The 25926-nt window shown below is 34.6% G+C and overlaps 3 protein-coding genes across 3 annotated transcripts; 2 read left to right on the top strand and 1 right to left on the bottom strand.

Moving 5' to 3' along the window:
* Window positions 1-6: 6 nt before the first annotated feature.
* LOC144435587 (coiled-coil domain-containing protein 40-like) lies at window positions 7-10660 on the top strand. The gene is made up of 17 exons (XM_078124175.1): window positions 7-32; window positions 555-919; window positions 1425-1730; window positions 2069-2244; window positions 2644-2727; window positions 3253-3472; window positions 3970-4268; window positions 4793-4896; window positions 5235-5478; window positions 5760-5942; window positions 6211-6456; window positions 6865-7078; window positions 7521-7690; window positions 8186-8277; window positions 8718-9027; window positions 9515-9673; window positions 10077-10660. The coding sequence occupies exons 1-17, from the start codon at window positions 13-15 to the stop codon at window positions 10323-10325; spliced, it is 3441 nt and encodes a 1146-aa protein (XP_077980301.1). The 5' UTR covers window positions 7-12; the 3' UTR covers window positions 10326-10660.
* Window positions 10661-11398: 738 nt separating this feature from the next.
* On the bottom strand, window positions 11399-17716 carry LOC144434864 (tyrosine--tRNA ligase, mitochondrial-like). The gene is made up of 13 exons (XM_078123379.1): window positions 17673-17716; window positions 17107-17253; window positions 16458-16605; window positions 16087-16262; window positions 15465-15566; window positions 14748-14862; window positions 14446-14524; window positions 14011-14120; window positions 13656-13754; window positions 13293-13359; window positions 12725-12913; window positions 12142-12267; window positions 11399-11456 (listed from the first exon to the last, which is right to left on the bottom strand). Exons 1-13 carry the CDS (start codon window positions 17714-17716, stop codon window positions 11419-11421), a joined length of 1440 nt encoding a protein of 479 aa, XP_077979505.1. The 3' UTR covers window positions 11399-11418.
* A 568-nt stretch (window positions 17717-18284) lies between these two features.
* On the top strand, window positions 18285-21442 carry LOC144435867 (uncharacterized). The gene is made up of 2 exons (XM_078124506.1): window positions 18285-18585; window positions 20387-21442. The coding sequence occupies exons 1-2, from the start codon at window positions 18324-18326 to the stop codon at window positions 20647-20649; spliced, it is 525 nt and encodes a 174-aa protein (XP_077980632.1). The 5' UTR covers window positions 18285-18323; the 3' UTR covers window positions 20650-21442.
* Window positions 21443-25926: the final 4484 nt, after the last annotated feature.

Here is a 25926-nt window from a genome sequence, read left to right as displayed (position 1 = left end):
CATAGCAACAAGATGGCGGACAACGAAGACAGGTCTGTATGAAACCCATCTAGATTTCTCGTATTTTACTTATATTGATCAACAATTACACGATTAAATTATGTTAGTTACCTTTTACACAGCATTGGTTATTTGCTCATTATATTTAGATCACTTCTTCGTCAACAGAACAACGACTTTTGTGCAAGATGATTAAAACCCTGATTCTGTAGTTGACATAATTGACAATAATATTATACTTTGCCATGTTTCGTGATATCAGAAATGTTGAAAATGAAAATTCAACTGTAGGCTTTTTGTTTACGACTTGAAAGACGCCAAGCAAGGTAAAGAAATATGTTTAATTTCATAAAGTACGTTCACTATGTACAGAAATAATGTTCTACTACTACATAGGTTATCGCTAAATACACTGCCCAGAAAAAATATTATACATTTTTTCTACAAAAAAAATGTGGAGTGTTATTCATACATTCATATTCATACATCTTGTGCAAAATATTTTTCCTTATTGCAAGAGACAATTTAATTAGTGTTAAATAATTATTTTCCAGGCCAGCAAGTGCTAAAGATGCAGAGGAAGCCCCTCAAGAGGAGGAAGCAGCAGAACAACCAGCTGAAGAAGCTACAGAACAACCAGCTACTGAGGAACAGGCTGGGGAGGCACCAGCTGAAGGAGAAGAACAACCAGCTGCAGATGGAGGTGATGAACAACCAACTGATATAGATGGGAAACAATCGAAGGGTGATGGCGAGCAACCAGCTGAGGAGGATGGCGAGCAACCAGCTGGTGAGGATGGTGAACAACCAGCTGATGGAGAGAATGCGGGAGAAGGAAATGCAGAGGGTGAAGGTGAAGCACCAGCTGAGGGAGCAGAAGAACAACCAACTGAGGGAGAGCCGGCTGAACCACCTGCAGGTAAGGATGTGAAATGAGAACAGTAAAATCATGGAGATAATAAGATAAACGAATGATATTGAATTTGGGTCTATATATAAAAGTAGCAGTAGCAAAAGCTGGTGCAGATGTTAACTTGATCCCTCTTTTCATCCTACACAAATAGCCTGAATTCATACTAAGCAGTTTTATCTAGACTTGAAATTTGTTCAAAGTCAGTGCAAAGATAACCCAGCACATTCCATTTTGCACTTATAAAATTATTAATATACATGTAACTTAGTAACTCATCATAAGTTGTCACTTTCTAGTCAAGTGATATATTTTTTTTCAAAATCAAAGTGAAAAACAATATAGCCAAAATTACAGATCAGTGATATTAAATAACAAATCATGTGATTTACATTATTATCAAACATATAAAAAGATGAAAACCAACTTGAATCAAATAAGCTATAGTGGATCACCTATTTATTGAAAGTCGTGCTACTGATACTAATAAATTTGATGGTTTCCTTGACTTCAGAAGGTGAAGCACCTCCTGCTGAAGAAGCTGCAGTAGAAACAAAACCACCATCTGGTCCACCTAGCAGAGCATCATCTGCCAAATCAGGTCGGTCTGCAAGATCTGCCAGGTCAGGTGGGTCACAGAGGTCAGGTCGTGGAAGTCGTGCTGCAAGTCAGGCAGGTGATCCTACACAACCACAACAGTCACCACCACCACCGACACCACCACCAGCAACTGAAATGGAAGAACCAGCTGGTGAACCTTCACCGCCACCACCAGCAGAAGATGATAGACCAGCAAGTATGGAATCAGCAGCTGCTGCAGGTAAATAATTGTAAAACATGTCAGCACAGTTTGTAGTTAGTACATAGTAGTATGTGTGTTGACCCCAATAGAAGGAACTGCTATATGTATTAGTTATAATAATGTGCATTCTCTTGATTAAACATTATGAAAATCAAATCATAATTTACCCAACTATGACAACATATATGATTAGTTATCTGGAATCTATTATTAAGAGCAACTTTGTTTTATTCAATAAATACAAAAAGTGCGTACTATCAAACAATTTCTTTTCTGTGGCTGTTTGCGATTTCAATCTAAAAGTTTTATAACTAATCATGCCATAAAATGTGTCATTCATCTTGTCATTTGAATAGAACCACCACCACCTCTACATACTGATCTAATGCTGCATGATGATATCGGAGCTTTAGATGCTGACAGTGATGGCGATGATATCCCAGAAGATGATGATGGCGACGATGGTGATGATGGCCTTGACTCTGATGTCAGTGAAGAAGAAAGTGAGATGGTTGTCCTCGACCCTGACCATGTAAGTTTTAATACTTTATGTTACACCCTGACCTTGTAACTTCCAAAGTTTTGTTTTGTGTTCTGATGATATAAGTTTAACTGCTAAGTTCTGTACCCAGACCTTGTTATGTAAGTTTCAGGTTTAGTAATGTCTGCCCTGACAATATAAGTGTCAGTACTTTATCTTGCATCCAGATCATGTAACTCGTAAATTCCAAACTTTTTTCTGCATGCCAAACACATGGATTGTTTTATAATTCACACTTTTGAAAATCACAGACATTGCATCATGTATTCATTATAGGCAAGTATCAGTTTAGAAATACTTTTTTTAATGTCAAATTGAAACTCCATATTTCATTCAGATATATAACAACATGATTTTAACAAATATTCTGTTTTTTTAATTATTTTACAGCCATTGATGAAAAGATTCCAAATCGCCTTGAAGTCTCACCTGAAGAAACAAAACGAGAAAGTGACCCTAGAATTTCAAGAATTGGTGAGTATTAGTGATAATTGAATCCTACACTTACAATACACATTTTGTATATATTTGATTAATTTTAAATAGTCAGTAACCTTTCAAAGATTATAATTAATACTAAAATCCCCTCCTTTGGAGTGAAACCTGAATGAAACTACTCAAAATATCAGTTTCATTTAAAATACCCCCAAAAGTTAATAGTATGAAAAATCAAAATTTGTAATTGATGTCTCATATATTTCAACTATATCTCAGACACTGTCATGGAAGACCTGCTTAGACAAAGCCTTTACCTGCATTTTGGAATCATGAAATGTACATTCTTTCTTTATTAAATTTCTATGAGGTGAAACCAACTAAGTGAAATTCATTAGTTTTATTTGCGTACTTTCTTGTAGAATCCATTTTTTATTTGTGATTTGTTTCTTGAATGTAAGACCTGTCAGACTCTTGAAAGCATTAGAGGAACCAGAAAGTAGCATTTGATACACCACGGCAAGTATTGTGATAAAGATAGAAAATGTTCAACTTTGATTTTAGTCTGGAGCATTGAAAAACAAGAAGAAGGAAAGAGAAGACATAGGTGTCAATCTGTACGGACTACAACAAGAACTTGCAAGACAGCAAATGTTATTAGAACAATTACATGATGAATTTGGTCAAACTAATCAAGTCAGACACCAGTGTGAAGAAGAATTGGAAGAAGTTAGAAACTTTTACAAATACTCCCAATCAAACGTGACTAAACAACATAAAACAGGTCAGTCAAAACAAACTCTTTTTTAAAAAATTTCTTTTTCAGACTAAACAAACTGAGTATGGACAATGTAGAATATCAACCATTTTGAATAATTCAGAAAAGTCACTGAATTCTTTAGGACCATAAATATTCTATTTATTACCTTTCTGCTCTAATTCTAGTACCAGCAGTGTTTACATATATTTATGTCAGTTTCCACTTTATGTCACCAACCTGTGTAGATCCCTAGACGTCCACTGTCTATGGTAGATCACAGTATCACTTAATTCTTAGAGGGCGCTATTTGTTTTTAAGAACAGTCACTCAGTTATCAAGACTTGTTAGATACCTAAATACATTTTGTGTTTTGATTTTCTGACAGCTTCCTATCAAAATCAGTTCTTACTGAGGGTGTAGTGACACTATCTCATGTAATACAATAACCTAAGGCAAGCTGTAGGGCATCATGTATATAAAATAAAACATTAGTAACTTTTATTTTCATTGTTGTCTTTCAGCTTCTGAGCTTCAAACTGAAGTAGAGAACCTGGCCACTAGATTGTTCTACATGATGAATGCCAAGGAAGATATCAGATCTGACATTGCAGTGATGAGGAGAGCTGCTGAGAAAGCAGACACTGAAGTCACTAAATCTGAAACAGATAAACAAAGACAAGATCTGTATGTAGACAGGCTAACAGAAATAGTGGATAGACTCAAAGAACAGATTGCCTTGTATGAAGCACAGTTACATGCTCAGTCTGATGAAACCAAAGCTGCAAAAGAAGCACTCAGTGAAGCCAGAATGGAAATAGAAGTAAGTATGATGATTACTTAATTGATTAGGTAGTCCTGAGTCTTAGATCTAATAGCGCTGACAAAGGGAGTTCTGTATGTTGATATGTAGTTCCAAGTGCTGATAAGGTAGTTCTGTGTGTTGATAATGTAGTTTTAAGTGCTGATACGGTAGTTCTGTGTGTTGATAATGTAGTTTTAAGTGCTGATACGGTAGTTCTGTGTGTTGATAATGTAGTTTTAAGTGCTGATACGGTAGTTCTGTGTGTTGATAATGTAGTTTTAAGTGCTGATACGGTAGTTCTGTGTGTTGATAATGTAGTTTTAAGTGCTGATACGGTAGTTCTGTGTGTTGATAATGTAGTTTTAAGTGCTGATAAGGTAGTTCTGTGTGTTGATAATGTAGTTTTAAGTGCTGATAAGGTAGTTCTGTGTGTTGATAATGTAGTTCCAAGTTCTGATAAGGTAGTTCTGGGTGTGTTGATAATGTAGTTCTGTTTGTTGATAATGTAGTTCTTATAATTTCTCTACCACTTTATTTTTCAGAGTATCAACCTAGAAAAGAAGCATTTGTTACAGCAATGGCATAGTAGTTTGATTGGTATGAGGAGACGAGATGAAGCACATGCTGCAATGAATGAAGCGCTGAAGTATGACATTCTATTTTCTATTGTACAATGAAATGTAGGAAAGAGTTAGAGTGACTAAGTTTTTATGTTGAAATTGAAATAATACTATCCAAGGAGATTATTAAGATGGTAAAAATCAAATTTAGTATATCTTTGTTTTTTATCAATATGAATTAGTTGGAAATCAAACATCATTTTAGTCAAAGTTTGCAATGGAAGTTTTGTAAACATGGTCATAATTATAGGAAGGTTAGAGGAGTTTACAAAGGTAATTCAAGGATAACCAGTGCTACACGGTGTACAGTACTTATCAATGTGTAGTAACAATGTACTGACATTGTAATTTTGTATATTTTCAGCCAACAAAAACAGAGCATTTTATCATTTGACACTGAGATTGATGGTTACAAGAAATCCATCCAGAAGGAACAAGAAAACAATGAAATGTTGACACTTCTTCAAAACAAGAATGATGCTGATATCGCTACAACCAAGAAACTTATCCAGCAATGTCAAGACAGACAGGAGAAATTAAAACAAGAATACAGTACCTTTACTAGAATGTTACATGAAACTGAGCAGTCACTCAATAGATCAACCACAGTAAGTATTTTCTATCTTAGGAGACAAAAAATATTTTGCTGTTCTTCAGACACAGTTGTTGGCAAAAGTTACATTCCATTGACTTGTGTCATACCGTTTTTTTGAAACAAGATGTAGTGATGCTACTGATAATGATCGTGGTGGTGGTGGTGGTGGTGGTGGTGGTGTGGTGGCGGTGGTGGCGGCGATGATGACGACACAGATTTAGTTGTGATTGTTTGACATTTTATATATTTTGAAATTTTACCAATTTTACCATGTGTCAATTTCTATTTTCACAGGATCGTACACTCAGATTGAATGAATTGAATGCTCTGCGTAAGCAAATTGAGAGAGAATATCAAGAAAAGGTCAGACTAGAAGATGAAATCTTGGCCAAGCTGAGGGAAGAACTAACAATGGACAAAGCAGCTAAATACACCAAGAAAATGACAGATAAACTCAGAGCTAGAACAAGAGAACAGGTAGGTGGTGGTAAAATTGATCTAAATGAACAAATCAAATCTAAATGAACAAATCAAATATATATTTATAAGTTTATTTTGGTGTTCTAATATATTATTTCTTATTGTTATATAAAAACATTTAAGATTGCATGACTAAGAAACTATTGAGAATCTAAAAAAAACTTTCTCTAAGAAAAAAACTAAGAAAGAAAGAAGACCTGCATATTATGTAGTAGACGAATACATTGATGTGTTTTCTAAACTTGATGTGTTTTGCTTAATACAGGAATCCTCCATGGCTCAAGTGGAAAATGAAATTGCAAGAGATACATTGGAGTTGTCTCACACTCTGACTAGGTGTGAGAGACTGAAGAAGGTTGTCACTGAACTAGATGATGAAATCCGATCCAAAAATGACATCATTTCAAAGAGTGAAAGTGAGATTGTGAAAAGAAATGCAGTGATCGAACGCAAACAGGGCCAGATTGACCAGTATAACAAGAAAATAGATGCTATTGCCAGTGCACAAGGGGTGAGTGTTTTTCAAAAACAAGGGAAAATATACTTGTCGGTGATTTTTATGCCTGTTTGGAATGAGAAGGAAGCATGGACATTTACAGAGTACTATATTCTTCATGTGGTTTTATGCAAATATATGTAAATACATATTCAATTATTATGCTAATTTTTTGTCTTTAGAGAAATTTGACATTTGAATATTATTGTTGTAATGAATTATGATATTTGTTCTATAAAAATTACCTAAATTCAAAGTCTTCAACTGAGATCAGCAAACTTGATTTGCCTACGTTACCAAGACTAAGTTGTCTGTTCGTGAGTAAACAGTGCACAGTATCACCAATTCTCAAAGAAATTTCTTTCATTTTGTGTTCTCAAGTTATGACTAAACTTGCTAACATTTGTTATCTTTCTCAACCAGGGTGAAGAGCTTGGTCCTTTGGAACAGGAGATCAATGCATTGACTAAATCCATAGACCAGAGATCTCAAGAAATAGCTGATCTACAACAATTCTGGCTTAGACAACAAAATGAACTTGTCAAGTTAACCAAAGAGAAGGATGGTCAAGAAGTAGAAGTTGGTACAATGAAGAAAGCTCTCACTATCTTACAACAGAAGAAGTTGAGAATTGAAGGTGAGTGAAGACTTTATTAAGTGTGGTATTTGTGGTGTTATTGCAGTCAAGATAAGGAATACTTGTTGTCTGAATTGACTGGCAGCCTTCATTGTTAATTGTGAAGAGTTTAGAGATGACTTTCACTTAGTAATGCATATTACAGACAGAGATATGGATAGACCTGCATATGGGCAGGCACACACACACACACACACACACACACACACACACACACACACACACAGATAGACAGACAGACAAATGGACAGACAGATAGACAGACGGACGGAGGGACAGACACAGGCAGACAGATAGATATACATGAAATAGATAATTAGACATATGAAATGTGCCATATGGATTGGATAGACATGCTTACAACTCAGTGTAGTCATTCAGGAAGGCTTTACTACTAGTAGTACTACTCAGGTAGATAATTACAATGTTATTATCATTTCAGGTGAAATAAGCATACATACCAATGAAGAAGATGACATTCAGAGAAACATACGCAACATGCAGAATGATATGATCAAATTAAATACATTGCTGACCAAAGAAGGCAAAATCAAGCAAGATTTGGAGCAAGGAAATGTTCTTGTTGAGAATGAATTTATGCAAAGTCTAAGGGTAAGTCAAATGACTTTGTTGCAAAATTAATATGTAATTCAAAGTATCAAATATATTCTATTCTACACATCTATGTAGTAACTATGATTCCTTTAGTTTCTGGGAAGAGTTGTTACTATGAAACAAAAATGATCAAAAAGTGATAACATGTGAAAAATAAGATGCCAGTAAGAAAATAGGATATAATGCTTCATTAGTTTGTGAAGAGAATGTGTTACAAATAAAATGTCTACCCACACAGCGAAAATATCTGGAAAGCAAATCCTAATGTTTGGTTAACATCTCAACAGCATCATCAAGAATGTATTACTATGTTTCTTGCTAGACTGTAAGTTGTATTCTGTCGCATGCCATTGTCTGCCTTTTCATGAGAGGGGTTAGTCAATGCATGAAAGCAACTTAATACAGACTAGTTTCTCACTTGATTTGTTATCATTGATAAGCATGAAAGTACACAGTGCTAACAAGATAATAAATCATTTTGTGCATCCACAGGAAGCAGAACATGAATCCATCCACATGCAGACTACAGTAGAAGAATTGACAGAAGAAAAAGAAAGACTGTTGAACAGCTTAGTGGAGGCTGAGTAAGTCTATTGTACTCCTTTCTACTGTACTGTGTATTGAGCTGATTTGGTCATGTAAACATACTTATAAGTAAGATCATAAATAAAGATCATGAGTAAAGATATATTGACAGACATTATCTGGCATCTTTATTAAAAAAGCAAGTATCAGAAATATGAACAATCAAAAATAAATGGGACTTACTAATATCAAGTGACTGAGGAAGGGACCACATCAAGGTTTAAAATGTACAGTATAAGGGTCACAAAGCAACTAACAGACCTTTTGATGTCTCGTCATAGCAAATTTCCCACAAAATCATCACCCATCATAATTAAAAATAAAATCAATGTATACACTAACAGAAGTGCCACACTCATAAAAAATAATTCATGTAGGCAGTGGCCTTCCCCCCATGTATATTCGGTCATCTAACAATTTTATTTATTTTTTTATCCAGACGACAAATCATGTTGTGGGAGAAGAAAACACAGCTTGCACGTGAGGCCAAAGCTGCCGTTGATTCAGAAGTCGGTCAAGGTGAGATCCGTGCAATGAAAGCTGAAATCCATCGTATGCAAGTACGGTACACACAGCTCATGAAACAACAAGAGAAGATGATACAAGACATGGAAAAGGCTGTATCTAGGCGTGACACCATAGTTACAAGGGGTGATGCTCAATCTAAGATGAATAAAAAGATAGAAACCAAGGGAACATTCCAGAAGAAATTATCAGAAATGAAGAAGAAAATCAAACAAACTCAACAGGTAAGGAAACATACATACTCAAACAAAATCAGTGAATTATAAATTATGTTTTTTTTAGCATCATATTGTTTTCAGAATATATGATAATGTCATAATTCATAGTATATGATTTGTATAATTGTCAGGAAACTAATTGGTTAATGTTTTCACAGATGCAAACATAGGTTGTCGGTGGCCAAGAGGCTAAATCAGTTACCTCTCACCAGTGAGGTCAGGGTTCAAGCTGGGTTTGATTAAATTTGTCAAGCTGTAAACATGAAGCATGTCATTCAGTTTGACCCTACCTAACAACGCAGGTTTTCCCCGGGTACTTCGGTTTCCTTCTGCATTAACACTGAACCCAGGAGGGTCAACCCTCACTGGACTACTTTAGGAGACAAGTTTATGAAAACTGTAAGAACTATCCGGTATAAATAAAGATTATTATTATGTATTTACCTTATTATGTATTTACAAATAGAATTGTACTGATTGATCTAATCTGTAGGATGCTCATTCATGTGATGGGGACATCGGTGAATTAAGAGTCCATCAACAACAATTAAGTCAACAACTGGAAGAAAAACAAACTACTTACCAACATCTACAGGGCCAAGCAGATACATTTGATGGCGATATTGATCAGCTGATGGAAATCAAACAGAGGGTAAGTTTACTGCTTTGATCTTTGATCTTTGACCCTTGACCTCTACATATAGTGCATGAATTGATGCCATGGAATCTATTCCATAGATAAAAAGTTTAGCACTAAAAGTACAATACTTGTTCATGTATTTCACTAGTCATACTAACTGGCTTACTATTGTGTACTAGCAATCATACTTGTTATCAACCATCACCAATCTCATTTCACAAAACCATACTTTATCCACGAGCCTAAAGATATGTACAAAATAGTACCTCTTTTTTGAAATGTCTGCTTCTCAGAAATCTTAAAACAAAACTTTAAACGATTCATTCAAGAGTTTGTATATCTTTATGGATTCACTGTGACTCTGTGCACCAACCAACTCACCTTTGACCCGATTCATATTCTTTGTCCATTTCAGAATATGGCAGACTTGATTGCAAAGCAACAGAAAGTCAAACACTACCAATCCTTGAAAGATGGTAAATACACGCTACTTTGTAAAACAGAACAAGCTTTAGATGCTGAGACACAAAAACAAGGTGATCGTATACATACAATTACAACTATTGTTGACAGGATAAATCAGGAATATCCTCATATCCAGCCTGCATTGAGGAAAGTAACCCTGTCTCTTGGTTCAAGAGGATTACCAGCTGACGATTACTGAGCTACTCACCCCTTGTATCTATATCGAACATGCCATTCCTTTTGTATAAAATGGGCCAAATCCATTCTGATAGGGGGTATTGTTACTACATACATTACCTTCCTAAGTCAAGAATGGTTGCTCCCAAGTTCATTCCAACATGTATATATACCTAATAAATCAGCCATTATTGTATTGATTCAAAATATTATGTGATATACATGTACTTAATAACTTTGTATATACTACACTTGAAATTGACTCTAAATTTGTGAAATGATACGACATGTGAATAGTACATTGAAATGAATGGTTACACTGTAATTTTATAAACTGTGTGTATTTTATTTGCAATAAAAAAGTTTAACAAAATACTGTACTTTTCGTTTATGTGTCAAAGATGTATATTTTTCACCAGTGAGGGCATGCTTCTCATTTCTGATGTTTTCAAGGAAGGTCTATAAAAGTATGAGTGCCGACAAAGACAAGAGTCAGCACATTATAGCCTGTTGTGTCTTTGCATTAACACTTTATCATAACACTCCATATTACAACCAATACAGAACTTTAATCCAACACATGCATCTATATATCTAGCTAGGTAACAATTTACAGTGCAGTGACAGGTATTTGAAAATGTCTTTGACATAGTCAACAAGTTTATTCCAGCACAACAATCAGTTTGATAATAAATACATTGTAGCAAATGTACCAAGTGTGATACAATGTATAACTCAAAACTGAATCAAAACAAGAAACCAAGAACCGTCTATGAGACCTGAACTCTGAACATACCCATGCACAATGCATACACCAACTCACTCTCTCCTTATTTATCCATAGACCATCCACTATGGTTTATCTAACCATGAAAATGCTCTGGGGGGGTTTTCACCTCATGTCAACATGATCTGTAGTCTTACAAAAAACTACCATGGGGTAAAAAGAAAGAAATATCAACTTTTCAAACTAATGTTCGAAGGACTTGGATATATATAAGTATGAAAACACAAATATCTACATAATACTTATTCTAACAAGATTTACATCACTTTAAAGAGTAAACTAAATTATGTTTAAAAGTAAAATCGTTATGACTGTAGATTTCACATGGCTAGTACACCCACTGAACAATATGGTAGTTTTTCTTCCCTGCAAAGAATCACAAATGAACATTCTGTTGGGTAAAATATGAATTTTAATAACACAGAATGATAATCTAACAATGAAATTATTCCTGCATCAGAACTGTTGACAGTTTCATTTACCTACTACTACCTGAGAGAATCTAGTTTACCGATTTACATTAAAAAGATGGTCAGTGAGAACAGCGCCCTCACATGACCATATTTGACCAGGTACAATCTGTCATAAGTACAAGTTTGAAATTTTTCACACCCTCTTTCACCAAATTCATTCATTTATCAAGAATAAAGATTACTTCAGCAGAAGTGCCTTTCTTTTTTAATGGTCAAAGCACGAAAAATGCAATACACAGACTGGTCTATGCCCCTGGGTCTGTGTATTACCAACAGTTGTGTATGCAGTATGTGTTTGTTCCACTATCTCATTCATGTGTGTGGTGAAGCTAAGCACCAAGGACCAATGAGCTAACCAACTAGATCTCCTTAACTTTTAGCACATTTCTAATATTTTTTGATTGAAAACGTAGAATCATCAATAAATTGATATCAATACCTTTAAAAGTAATAATGAATTCCATCTTGCTGAGTTTAACGGTTACTTACATATGAATTATGAGAAACTTTTCACAACTTGTCATAACTTGTTAACAGTACAGAACAGTGTCTTATTCTTTCTACACCATTCTACTTACCAACTCTGAGTAAAGTCAGGTCATTTTTCAGTATATGTTCTCCCTGTAGAAGTACTTGTTTTGGGTTGGTGACTTTTCTATAGTTGATGTAAAAGCCGCCATCTTCTATGATTTGTTCTGCTCTGTCTGTATCAGGAAAGATAAAATATTTTATTGCATTTATCGGATTGTAATTTATGAGAAAAATCCATAAACACAGAGTGTCTGCAGTCAGTTCTCGCAATAGGCAGTGTGTATTCCATAATTCAGTAAACCTTTCAGTCACAAGTGATGTGGATGGCTTCTAATCTGGTCAGGGTCAGTTAGATCCTTACCACTAGCTGTCATTTGTTTCTGAAGTGCTGGAATTGAACTACCATCATTCCCAGTCAACCCAGCTGTATAATGGGGATTTGATTGGATAGAGACTACTATATGAAGGATTTAATACTGTGCACTTGGTGCAGCGAAGATATGTACAGTACTTTCCCCAGTGCCTCCCCCCCCCCCCAACACACACACACACCATTATATAATACTTAGGGTCCTGAGGTATTGAATTGAGATATGTGGCTTTGATCAACCTTCCCTCTCCAATCCTTACCTCCTGAGGGCAGACAATTGACCCTTCGTCCCAGGTCCAGTACTGTGATGCCAGGTTCAAGTGTAAGCAACGTTGAGGGTGCTTCATGGAATAGTTCTTTCAGTTCAGTCTCAGTCAACTGTTCCAGTGTTTCTGGACTGCCACTGTACAATGCATTTGTAAATCTTATTGCTTTACTAAGACCACTCTCTGTTCAACCAAATGAGTAAAGTGTCAGTTATGCATGTTTTAATGACTCTCAGGCAAACAGTGGTTCAAAACATATTCAAACACAATGTATAGACACACATATTAGGCTTGAACTTGACTTTTTATATTTTTTTTTTTAATATGTTGAAATATCAAAAGCATGAATTAGCCATAATTAGATCATAACCTCAACAACAACAACAACAACAACAAAAAAATGCCACCACCACACCACCACAAATTAGCCGAGAGAAATCATGATGCATTCACATAGTGGCTATGAAATACAAATTCAAAGTTTCGAATTAAGTATTTATGTAGCTCTAATAATTTATAAAAAATATTTTGAAATATATTGTTTCTGCTGCATATCACTCACCCCCATGTACTAGCATTATAACTTGTTCTGCCAGTTTTCTCTGAGCTGTTCTGTTCTCTGGTTTGTTCTGGCGGGAAAGTATGAATAACACAACTTGATTACATTAACATTCATTTCTTCATCTACTTCAAAGAGGAATATTAGAAAGACAGTAAAAATGGTCCTAGAATACTTTATCACTGTAATTTTCAAAAGATATTTCCAAATGTCTAAAATTTCTGTATTGATTTTCAAATTCACAATTCCAATCAATTTTTAAACCAAACAATGTTTTGATTTAGTTGACAGCTTTATATATTTGAAAACATCATTTTCAGTTCAAATATATGTTGAAAAACTAAATTTGTATAATTTTCAACTCACCTTGTGTTTTCTCATAATGTCCTCAATTTCCTTCATTGGAAGAAATGTAAATAATTTCAGATATTGCTGCATGTGTGAATCTGGAAGCCTGATGAAATACTGCAATAACAACAACAAAATTGTAAGCGGCCAAGTATGATAGCGAAAACATCAAAAACTCCTCTAGTACTGGCCATATTTTTTTCAATGTTTGAATGTTACTGAATATTCCTAAAGGACTGCACTTTATCAAGTACTGGGGGAGTTATTCATCCCTTTGTATCATTCCACAAGAAGTGCCATGTTTACTACCCTCACTCATTTTGTATCCTTCCACTCATTAAGTCATGAAATAGTACCATTCCATTTTACTCACCTGGAATAGTTGGAATGGTGATGTTTTATCACTGTCTATCCAGACAGCATTTCCAGCAGTTTTTCCTAATTTATCACCTGTTGTTGATGTTACTATGGGAACAGTCAAACCTGGGGATAAGAAGATGTCAAAAATAACTTATAGCTCTTTTTCCCTTTTTTTATTTCACTACGATGTTTACAGGTAAAGAACAAATTTTATTGTTCGGATTTTCCATTTGATCATCTTTAATCTTACATAAGTCAACATAGATTCTCTCCCATCTCAAAAGACAGAACAAAACAAATCAAAAACTTATTGAAGTATAAAAGCCGGACTACTTTCAGTTATTCTGACATTCACACAACATTTCATCCACCACAAATCAAAGAAAACATATACTATTGGATTTGAAAACTCAACAACATGTCTAGAAAAGTTGAGATTATTTCATACCATAAACTTGTTTACCAGTGGCTCTACTGATGAGTTCATGACCAGCCATAATATTACCAAGTTGGTCTGTTCCACCAATCTGAAAGGTGCGAAAATGTAATAACTCACTAACTATTCATTCATTACATTTTATAAATCATTCACACTTTTGATCATAAGTCAGTAAACATTTCCCTTTTCGTAACAGTTTTTGAATTTTTCATTTTTTATAAAAATTAATTTCAAGAATCATTCTAATGTCATTAATCACCATATCTGTGTCACAGCTCTCAATACACAAATATAAATCTATGATATTTTACCTGAATTAAACAGTTGTGGTTTTTATGTAAATGATAAAAGTCATAAGCCTGGAACACTTGGTATAAAAACTCTGCTAAATTCATCCCTTCTGGTGTTTTCAGTCTTGTTTGTACACTGCAAAGAAAAGAAATACTCAGTCATTTATACTTATAATTCAACTGTCAGGACATCTCAGCCTAAACTTGTCATCTATAGGACTGTACAATTTGCTATGTTTGGAGAAGAGTTCTCACATTAAGCTAATTAAAAAAGGTCCTTTTTTTAAATACAGGTTCTGAAACAAACACCGACAGACACAAACAAGCAGATACACACAATGCATTGATACAAATTCACATGTAACCCCACCACCATTGTCAAAACACATGCATGTGCATGCACACACACACACACACACACACACACACACACACACACACACACACACACACACACACACACACACACACACACACACACACACACACACACACACACACACACACACACACACACAACCAACCAACCAATATAATCTTTGAAGACATCACTGCAACCAATTTTATATCTTTCACTTTACTTTTATACGAGATTGTTTTGTTGGGAATGAGTAATAAAGGACTAGCTAGCCTTCCTATATCATTACATATTCCCCTTTCTCCCTTTTCATCCCTTTATCTCTCTTCTACACACATTCTATTCTATTCTTCACATTAAACCTTATAGATAATACATACCTATGTCTTGACAACATTGTTCCCATTCTGAAATATCTACCAACCGTTGATAGAAAATCTATCAAATTCTTCTCTTTATACCACTCCATATTACTCATTATCCTGTTGAAAACAAAACAAAAACTTTTCTATCTGTACATTTCATTCTTGTCATCAACCTTTCATCTTAAATACTAACGAATGTCTGGTACATACAGTGAATCATCAAGTTATCAAATCAATTATGCAAAACAAAGATTTTGACATATAATAAATTATATGTATGGTACATTTACTGGTTGATGACTTTGAATCCTGACATTGTTGACCTCCTCCATGACCAACAAAATAATTTAAGTATGTTTTTACAATATTATTGTATCATTTCTTGGTTAGTAATGAGTGGTGTCAGGCTTTTTGCGTGCTATAGGATAGGAATTTATCATAATAATTTTTTACTCATATCATCCAAATAAATTTGGAAATTTGTTCACTGGTTGCCATTAAGCATTGATCTAGTGCCCTAATGTTGACAAGCAGGAGGAAACTGAAGTACCCAGTGAAACCTGTATTGCTTGGTGGGGTTAAACTAAAGAAAAGACAACTAAATGTTAGAACAGACATTGTAGACTATTAGATTTACCTGATAGGTGATAACTTTTTATCTCTATTCCATATACACCTTTCATGATTACTAAAAACTCTTTCTAAGTTTTCCTGAATGGACTTTATATTACTTTCAACTATTTCTTTGGAAAGCTGTTCTCGTTCGTTACTTTTCCCACTGGGGTCTCCAATCAAAGCCGTCGCACCCCCTATCTGTAAGAAGAATAAGCAAGTAATGAAAATCAGTGAATTCACACACAAAATCAATTAGTGAACTTGAAATCAATGCTGTAGTTCACCTTGTGATTAATAACAGAAAGCAGAAATAATCATAAACAAACAATAAACAGTAAAACAATTGATTGGCTACTTCTGAGCCCCTATGGTTTAATTCTTACATATACCTACCAATGCAATACATTTATGTCCTGCTCTCTGACAGTGGAGGAGAGAAATCAAAGCCAACAAATTTCCAATATGTAAACTATCAGCTGTGGGATCAAAACCACAATATATACACTGGGGTTCAGATGTCAGCAACTTGGGTAACTGATCACTGAAATGAGAAAAAAACAAACAAATTAAGAACCATTACATAATAATACAAGTTGCATTACCTTCAACATCTCTGTACATGTAATAGCCCTTCACTTAATGCTAGAGGGTCAAAATAGAACAAGAAGGTTGATCTATTCTCAGTACCTGTAATAGCATTTTACCTCATGCTCAGAGGGTCAAAATAGAACAAGAACGTTTATTCATTCTCTGTACCTGTAATAACGTTTCACCTCATGTTATTGGGTCAATATAGAACAAGAATGCAAGTCCTTTTATGTAACTCAATAAATTGCAAAATGTTTTGTTGTTGTACGTACAATAACAAACTTTTTACACATTCTGTAGCTCTTTGCAGTATATTGAGTTACAAACACAGACTTTGTTAGTGCTGTTTCACATTGTTTTTTTAAGTAGGAAGCCATGATAAAATTCTTTTGTAAATTAAAAATCCAAAATAAATACCCAATCCTCATCTATATGACCACTTTATAAGACTTACCTCTCAGATGGAAAGATGTTATTAAACAAACCTCTATCATGAAGAGTGAGTATATTACTGTTTGCATAACATCTATTTGTCATAAAATTATGACTAGATATCTTCTCTTTCCTAGCAAGTACGTGCCATGATTTGGATTTACTATACCTACAGTGAATAGTGGAAATTATAAAGGTAAACAAGTAAACAAACGGATAAATAAATATACTTTCACACTATATGATCTATGACATACAACACTGTGCATGAAAAGAGGTCATAACGCCATCAACAGAAACGGAATACAATTTTTTTTCAATTATGCTAATATACTTTTCATATTTTGAAGTTTTCGAAATTAAATAACTGGGTTTTGCTTCAATTGGTTCGTCTACTGTCCAGTAGTAGTAGTGGTGAAGTTGTATTTTTATTTTTAATCTGACAATGAAAGTTTTCATTAATAGATTACATCCCTCCATCTCAAATCTGTGGGAAAATTTACAGCTAAAAATAACTTTACCAATAATTTGCGTTTTGTGTAAGAAACGTGTCATGAACCGAAGGAATATGGTGTGAAAGGAGCTTACCTCCAAATACTAGAAAGCACGTTCACTCTACTGGGTGCTGCCATTTTTCACCGATGGTGCATTCTGGGTAACTGACTTTTCACCCCAAATCAGGTGTCAGTCACGTGATCGTAGAACTGCGAGTTGAGATACGGGTAGGTACGTACTGTAAATTTTATTGCGTCTACAATTTCGGTTTTGCTATTTATAAAGATGCACCAATGTTTTTCTGGCTAGTAATACTCATTTTTCGTAGAGAAATGTAATACTTTTGTATCTTTTACACGTGTAAATTGCCATTCAAATGATTCAGAATTCATTATTTGACGGCTGAGCTATACAAGTCTACGGTCGTATTGTGTATGAATAGCTTACATTTAATATCACTTGACATGGCGGAATTTGTCAAAAACTGCCAGAACACATTTCTGCACTGTTTTAGTCCTGCTTGTAGACGGAGCAAGTCGTTCAGGACTTTCTTTGTCATAGTGTATCTCTCCGTCGTTTTAAAACTGCAACTAAAGTTCAAAACGCAGGTAATTATCTGCTAAGAAAAACGTTGGAGTATATTTGTCAGTGGAAATATATTTCACGGTTTTCTAGTTTTTGATTGTTATCATTTTTGTTTACAGAAGTTGAGAAGAGACAGCAGCACATTATTACCATACAACCATGTCATCAGTATCAGAAGAAAATCCACACATTAGTCCAGAAGTGCTAATGACAAGATTTAGTACTCTGAAGACAAGAGTTGAAGACAGGCTACATCTCAAGGAAGTACAAGAAAAGGCAACGAAGTATGCCCAGGAACACCCTCTCATCACACTGTTCAGTGTGGTTGCCATAGCAATGAGCAGTGTCCCAATCATTGGTTTCATCTGTTTTGCTGTAGCAACAATTTGTGCCAGTTTTGTTGGATTTGTATTTGTTGAAGGTAATAACAGATATCAATACTTGGTCTGAGACTCATTTAGAACAGTCCGCCCTTTGAAGGTGACACAAACCTGGTTTATGCTAGGAATCTAACCCTATATAAATATGTATGAGGGATATAGATAATGACTAGGATGCCAATCCCAAACACTAACCCTAAACATAAGTAGGTTTGAAGATAAGATGCAAAGTAATCACTGGTAGAGATATGTATACAATAGACATCAGTGGAAAGATAAACAACAAGGCGGAGCTACGTTGTTTATCTTTCTATTGTACTTATGCCGGACAAGTTCACAGGATAGCAGAATTAGGCCACCTCACCCTGGCTAGACTAGATTAAGATTACACACTGTCTCACCCCTAGTCTTGCTGCTAGACGTTCAGGCTTTCTTTCGTTACTATAAGCGAACGAAGTTCACAGTGAGGGCTTGTCCAAACAGTCTAGCAAATGTCATTTTCAGACCGGACATTCCATTGAGATTACATTAAGCGGTGGGTTGGGCCATGTATGCATATATATACTTTAATATATTCAATCTCTGCATGCAGGTGTTGACAAACACACTTATGTCATTACTATGTCTTATTGGTTTATGGTAATTGTGAGTTTGATGAGTGTGTAGACGTTGTCATTCACACATTCCAGTTAACGCATTGGTGGTTATTTTTACAACCCCCTCCTTAAGATGAATATGCATGGAAAATTAGCTATTGTCTTCTGTTTGTGCTTGTCGCTAATGCGGTTCTCTGATTGGCAGTTATTTATATCCTGATGACATTTGCTAGAACTTGGATGTTCCATCCTCGATAGTGATGTTCGGTCGTGTGTCATATTGTATCAGAAGAACATCCAAGGTCTAGCAGATAGACTATCTAACCCCTTGCCAGGCTAGGTGATGATAATACTGAGATAAAAGTGTACACATTCGGGTGAGGACACACACAGCACTGCAGCATGCAGTGTTCACGGCAAAAGAAATAAGCCATACAACATTCACAAGCCCTGATATGGCTGAACAACGAGACATGTCTAATATTATAGTGTAGCTCATATGAAGATCTGTGTAAAATTCGTTTTTTAAATGTTTACTGTTTCTTTTGAATGGTAACAGTTGTGCCCTTCATCCTTAAACCCTTACTGTGCAGTCACTACTCCATTCATGGTACAGTAGTATGACTTATTTTTAATACTACTCGCCACAACTATTTTTCTCCGTAATTAAGTTCTCCTTGTAATTTTGGCAAACTATTTTGGTCCGGGCCATACTCTTGCATTTCATTCTTGAGACCATGGACGCTTCCCCTACACCTTCTAAGTCCCCCTTTGTCTTACACTATCCAATACTGATAAGACTTCAGCAGCAATTCTCACAAGGAGTTCGTTATAACCCACTACACAAACTTTAATATTAGCTCCAGTAGAGGACTGCTAATCCTGTACATGTCAAACAATGTGTCAACATTATGACAGATAAAGGGCATAAATTCATTTCTCTGTATGCCATGATGTCACATCATTGTTTTACCAACACCAATCACCTGTCATAGCAATTGACATGTTATTTTTACATCATACATGCATCAAATTTAGAACAATGGTCTGGCTAATGATTCACATTCATATTCAAGCTAAGTGATTACGATCACAGTAAGATAAACTGTATCATTTATGTGTATGAACACCATTGGTTCCTGTATTTTGTTTATGTAATCTGCAACAAAAAACCTTGTGTTAGATGTAAAAAACATTGTGTCAAACTCTATAACTGGTAGTAACATACACAAATTTCTTTTTCCAGGTACATTGTTGACAATAGCTGGTGTGCTGTTATCTGGTGTATTAGTATTTGTTGGTTTGCTGGCCCTTGGATTCAGTGCCCTGCTTGGTGTCGCTTGGTTTACCTTTAACCTAGCCATGGAAATCATGCAGTCAACCAGCAAGAAGATTCAACAGAAGATGGCAAACCAAGGGAATGATGGGAGTGGGGGTGTTTCACAGAGTGGGGTGCAAGATGTCAAGAGAAAGGAATATATTGTTGATGCTGATGAAAAGGATATTTGAATTAGATTTCAGAATGTTTTCTCTGCCTAGCCTACATATTTTCTAAGTTCTAGAATTCAGTCAATTTGAATTATAAGTTTCTACTTCCACCTGGTGTCGTAATCTCTCATATGTAAATGAAGTCAGCATGATGTGTACAATCTTGTCCCAAATTGTCTATACTTCTATAAATGTGTCGTCAAATTTAATATCAGTATTATTGAACAAAGTCAACACAAATAGATGAATGTACTTGGTATTTATTCCCAAATTTAAGTGGATTAGTATGTTAAAAACAATAAAAAGTGTTTTCAATTGAAATCTTGAAATGACCCTGCCTCACAGGTCACTGACTTGTATCCCAGAATATTGTTGCAAGTCAGTACAACTATGTCTTGCAATTTGATATAGTTATATATTGTTTTCAATGCAAAATGTTTTCACAGGAGAGTGTAAGTTACATCGATTCTTTATTTTGTTAGAAGTATATACTAATATTACAATGGAGAACTTGAATCCCTTGAAGTATTTTATTGTGTTTGGTATTTTCTACTTTATGGCAGCTCTCTTGTGAAAACTTGAGTAATTGACCTGCATGATTATGCTCCAAAAATATTCTGATGTAGTACTGGTCACAAAATGTAACAACAGAAGTACTTACGGATTGACACACTCACATGCACACATACACACCACATGCACACATACACGCACACACATCCATTCTCACCACCTAATAGATACAAAAATCACTTGTTGTTCAAGGTGTTGAATAAAAACTGAAAAAAACCTGAGAATGTAATCAAAATAAATGGGGGGGGGGGGGGGTGCAAAGTTGACAGATGTCAGTACTCTCATAGAATTATCCCTTGATTCATGTGATTGGGGAGAGAGAAGAGAATAAAGTACATTTATGCTTATTTTATTTTATTTTATTTTATTTTCTCAAAGAAAATTCTAGGTACATTATTCTTGTACCATTTTGAAAACAAAGAGTTTTAGTTTATGAAATGTTAGATTGTGTAGCAGTTAGGATTTTGATCTAAGATGAAATATGAGGCGGATATTGAGAAAATACCACTTACCAATCTCTTAGTAAATGTCAAAAGTACATGGTGAAATCACCCCAATTTTTTTCTTTCAAAAAAGAGGAAACAGAATATGTCGTCATTTTTTTAAAATGTCCGCAGTGTTCTTTCTTTTTTTTAATTGCACATGACTTAAATCAAGCTTGCTGAGTCTGACAGCAAGTATCAAATTAATTGAAATCTTTTTTATTATTTCAAAGAAAATTAGTCCATTCCAATAATGTGGTCACTCAAAATATCAGACTCTGTTAGAAGTAAAAAATATATATCATTCAATCAATATATGGGAAATGGGCATAATTTTCCATAAATTCTCTTTTTCTCTTGAGGTCATTTTTCAGTCTCATTTTTTGTAATCATTCCAAACATGTTAATTTTAGTATCAAGGTATGATCTTTGCTAACAGCATGTCAGTACTTTCTGTATGTACACTTATCATTTCTAAATTATTAATTGTAATTTATCAGTTATTTTATCTTACTAAAAGTAAACTTCTTCAATTTTTACTTTCTATGTAATAAATGCAGCGATATTTCAATGCAATTTCTGTATTACTCTCTTTGAATTCTATAAAAACATGAACAGAAAGCCTCACACAACTTTTGGCAACTCAGATAATGTGAAGAAGTCAGTTTTCTGTTTAAACTGAAAGTTATTGTTATACACAAGTTTTTTTCTTGTTTTAATGCTGACTTGTGAAGAGACCATGTATTTACAACAGCTATTTACTTTTATGTGTACACACATTTTTGTATTTTCCATTATACAAAAAGAAATCTTTAATGTTATTTTTCTCAGAATAAAATCATTTTGTCAAATATATGGATGTGTTTCTGGTATATGGCTTTGAATTTGGGAGATGTACCTTGCTAGCTTTATGTCCATGCACTCCTGGATAAGACCCAGAACCAGAAATTGTATGCATTTTGCTCAATAACTTTGTTAGAATTTTCAGTACTTATTTTTTATTTTGTTGATTCAACCAACAAACTGAAACACCATACATACATACATACATACATACACACACACATACATACATACATACGTACATACATACACACATGTACATACACATACACACACACACCCACACACACATACATCTTTCAAAATAGTTTAATATATTTAAAAGCCCATATGGCATCCGAAGAAGTAATAATTTTGAGTAAAACATAAAGAGCAAACCAACTCAATATTCCATTCTGAGGGTTCTGATTTGGTTAATAAACTGTAAGTGTAATAAGAAGGACATCGCTTTTCACAAACGGACCTCTTCTAGAATGTACAGTGAAGAAAGTATAGGTGAAAGTTGTGTGACTCAGTAAAGGAAGGATATTATGCACTGATTAGTAGAATGGTACATTGTACTTGTAAAGGGCCTACACCTGATAGATACATGGATCCAAATCCCGACTCACCCACAGACAAATTACCATTTGTTTGTAACATCTACATATCGTGTCAATCCAATGTACACGGTACCAGAAGACATGTAATGAAGCCAGGAGTAACATTCTAGAAGTGTACTTTTACAATTCTGAGATTCACACAGCCTATGCACACATGTACTGGGCACATACACAGACAGGTACTCACTGACAGGGTAAGGTACACACACACACACACACACGCACACATACAGGAGATGGACAACGACTCGCGTTATATTTGTTACAAAAGGGGGAATGTATTTCTGAATATTGTCATTTACATAGTACTTCAATACTGAATAATTTCTATAGAAAAACAATTGACTACTACCATAAATTTTGGAGAAAGACTTTCTCTCTCTCCAATGTCTATGCTACTACCAAACAAACTCGATGTACAATTTCAAAGTCAACTGGAAAATGGAGAAATTGATAGGAAACAGGTAAAAAATTACAACCTGTACATGGAATGGTTTAGTCTATTTTACACTGGCCTTGTGATGAACTATGATACATGAAGAGACACTGTACTGTTATAAAGGGATGTTTTATATACAATAACATCAGCGGAAGGCTGAGTGATTTATCCGAAATATGAGTTTGAAACTACATGTGTATTTCCAAATATCATTGCAGAGCAAGGAAACTATGTTTTGGGTTGTATTCAGAAGTGAGTTCTATGGGAAAGGTACATCAGACAACCTCTTTCCAGGTTGTAATGCTCCTTTACATTGTACAGGTTCAATATTTGAATGTAACATCGATGGTAAACACAAAGTGACATGACAGTCAACCAGGTACATTGTGAAACTTTGGGGTTCTCAAAAGCTGTGACAAAATATCACAATAACATAAAACTGACATTGTTAGTACAACTACTACTATTTCAAAGAGTCAAATGAAAATTAAGTACATAAAATTGGTAGGGGATGAATTATATTACAGAAGTGATCGTTTAATTATCACTAAATTATGGAATGCATCATTTGCATAACTGTGGGTGTTAACAACACAAACATATCACTGTGTTCACCACAATGAAAAACACAAAACAAGTAATTCAATTTTAACTAATACTAGTATGTAGGATGTTCTGCATTGTGTACTTTGGAAAGTAACACACTCGCATTATTACCCCCCCACCCCCCCCCCAGTGAACATCAACACTAACCCCACCCCACCATATAAAATCCACCCTTATTCTAACTGACATCAAACTTGTTATTATCAAAAATTCAAAATATTTCAGTTGTATACATGGCTATCTGTTTTGATTCAATACAGACAAGTTGCATTACGACTTCACATGGAAGATTTGATAAAGATACAACACAATAAATAATTACATGAGGATTATCTACAAAGTGAAACCAAAACATGTCTCTACAGTTGTATTAAAACCAGCTACAAAAACACATTTTCAGCTCCCGTGTCCTGTGTAATTGGACCTATGGGGTGCTATACCAAAGTTTATCTTTAACCTCCAGTGTACAACATTCAATGTATTCCAAAAATTGAATGGAAAAACATCAAATACAGAAATTTCATTTTAAAATGACAATACTCGATGAAGTGTATGTACAGGCATGTATGGTGCAACAAATTCCTGGAAAGCAAACCCAGACTTCGTAATAGCACCCCCTCCAGTCCAACTATGAATATGAGAAAAATTGTTTAAACTGACTCTTAAAATATAAATGGATGGTATTATTATTATTATATAATATATCAAGAATCGTGAATATAAAAAATGTTTATCTGTAATAAACAAATTAGTATAATAGCAAGACTTTTCTATGTAATTAGGTGACCAAGCTAAGCAAATATTGCAAGTGCTATTGCAGCAATTTGTAGAAAAGGAAGAACAAAAAATTCTTTCCTTTTCTGGCAGTGAGTAGCTTGTGCACAATTCTAACAGATGACCAAAAGTTTCAGGTCGTTTGTTATGACTTTTTACAAGATTTTAATTTCTGAATTGTCAATTTTTACATCTTGTTATTTGTCATGACTTGTCTGGTATTTGAAACTCCAAATTGTTATCTGCTGCAACTTTTAGTTTTTTGAAATTTCAAATTGTTTATTGAGTTTCTTTACACTTCATAATGGGCAATAAAATGAATTTTTGAATTCATTAGCATGGTTTCAATGATTACCTAACAACCAAACAAAATACATGAAATAACATGTATCAAATGATGTCTTCCTACAATGTAATATCAAAAAATTCAACAATCACAATTTTGTTGATAAAAGTGCAAGAATTTTAGGACAAAAAATGTTGGAATTTCAAATACAGCATTTCTTCATGTTTGCGGTCATCAGCATTTTCCCTTTATACTACCTTATTGCACCCCAGTAATGCAAGCAAACCTAGGCACCATACTTTCAATTTGATTAAGAATTTCTCAAAAGTAAACATACAATAATTGGAAATCAAAATTTAATACTTATATTTCCTAGCCTGTAAGATATGCCGTGTCGTTCCACCCTCATTTCGTCTCCTCTCTCCTGACTGTGCGGAGAGAGGTAGACTAATGTGTGAGGGCACCCCGTCACAGGGTACCTTACAGGCTATGTATTTCCCTGATAGATAAATCATTTTAATGTATAGATGTATTAATAATTACTGGTTCTACATTTTGATACAATCTGTCTATAAACTATATGATTACTACAATTTCAAAATAAAACTTTGTCATTCAAAAAAATATAAATTATTTCTTCTATCATACAACTGTGGTTTAGATTGTTCTGAAGGACTGGTGAGAAATCTTTAT

Source organism: Glandiceps talaboti, chromosome 5 (assembly GCF_964340395.1).
Source record: "Glandiceps talaboti chromosome 5, keGlaTala1.1, whole genome shotgun sequence".
NCBI lineage: Eukaryota > Metazoa > Hemichordata > Enteropneusta > Spengelidae > Glandiceps > Glandiceps talaboti.
This window is presented reverse-complemented; position numbering and strand designations above follow the sequence as displayed.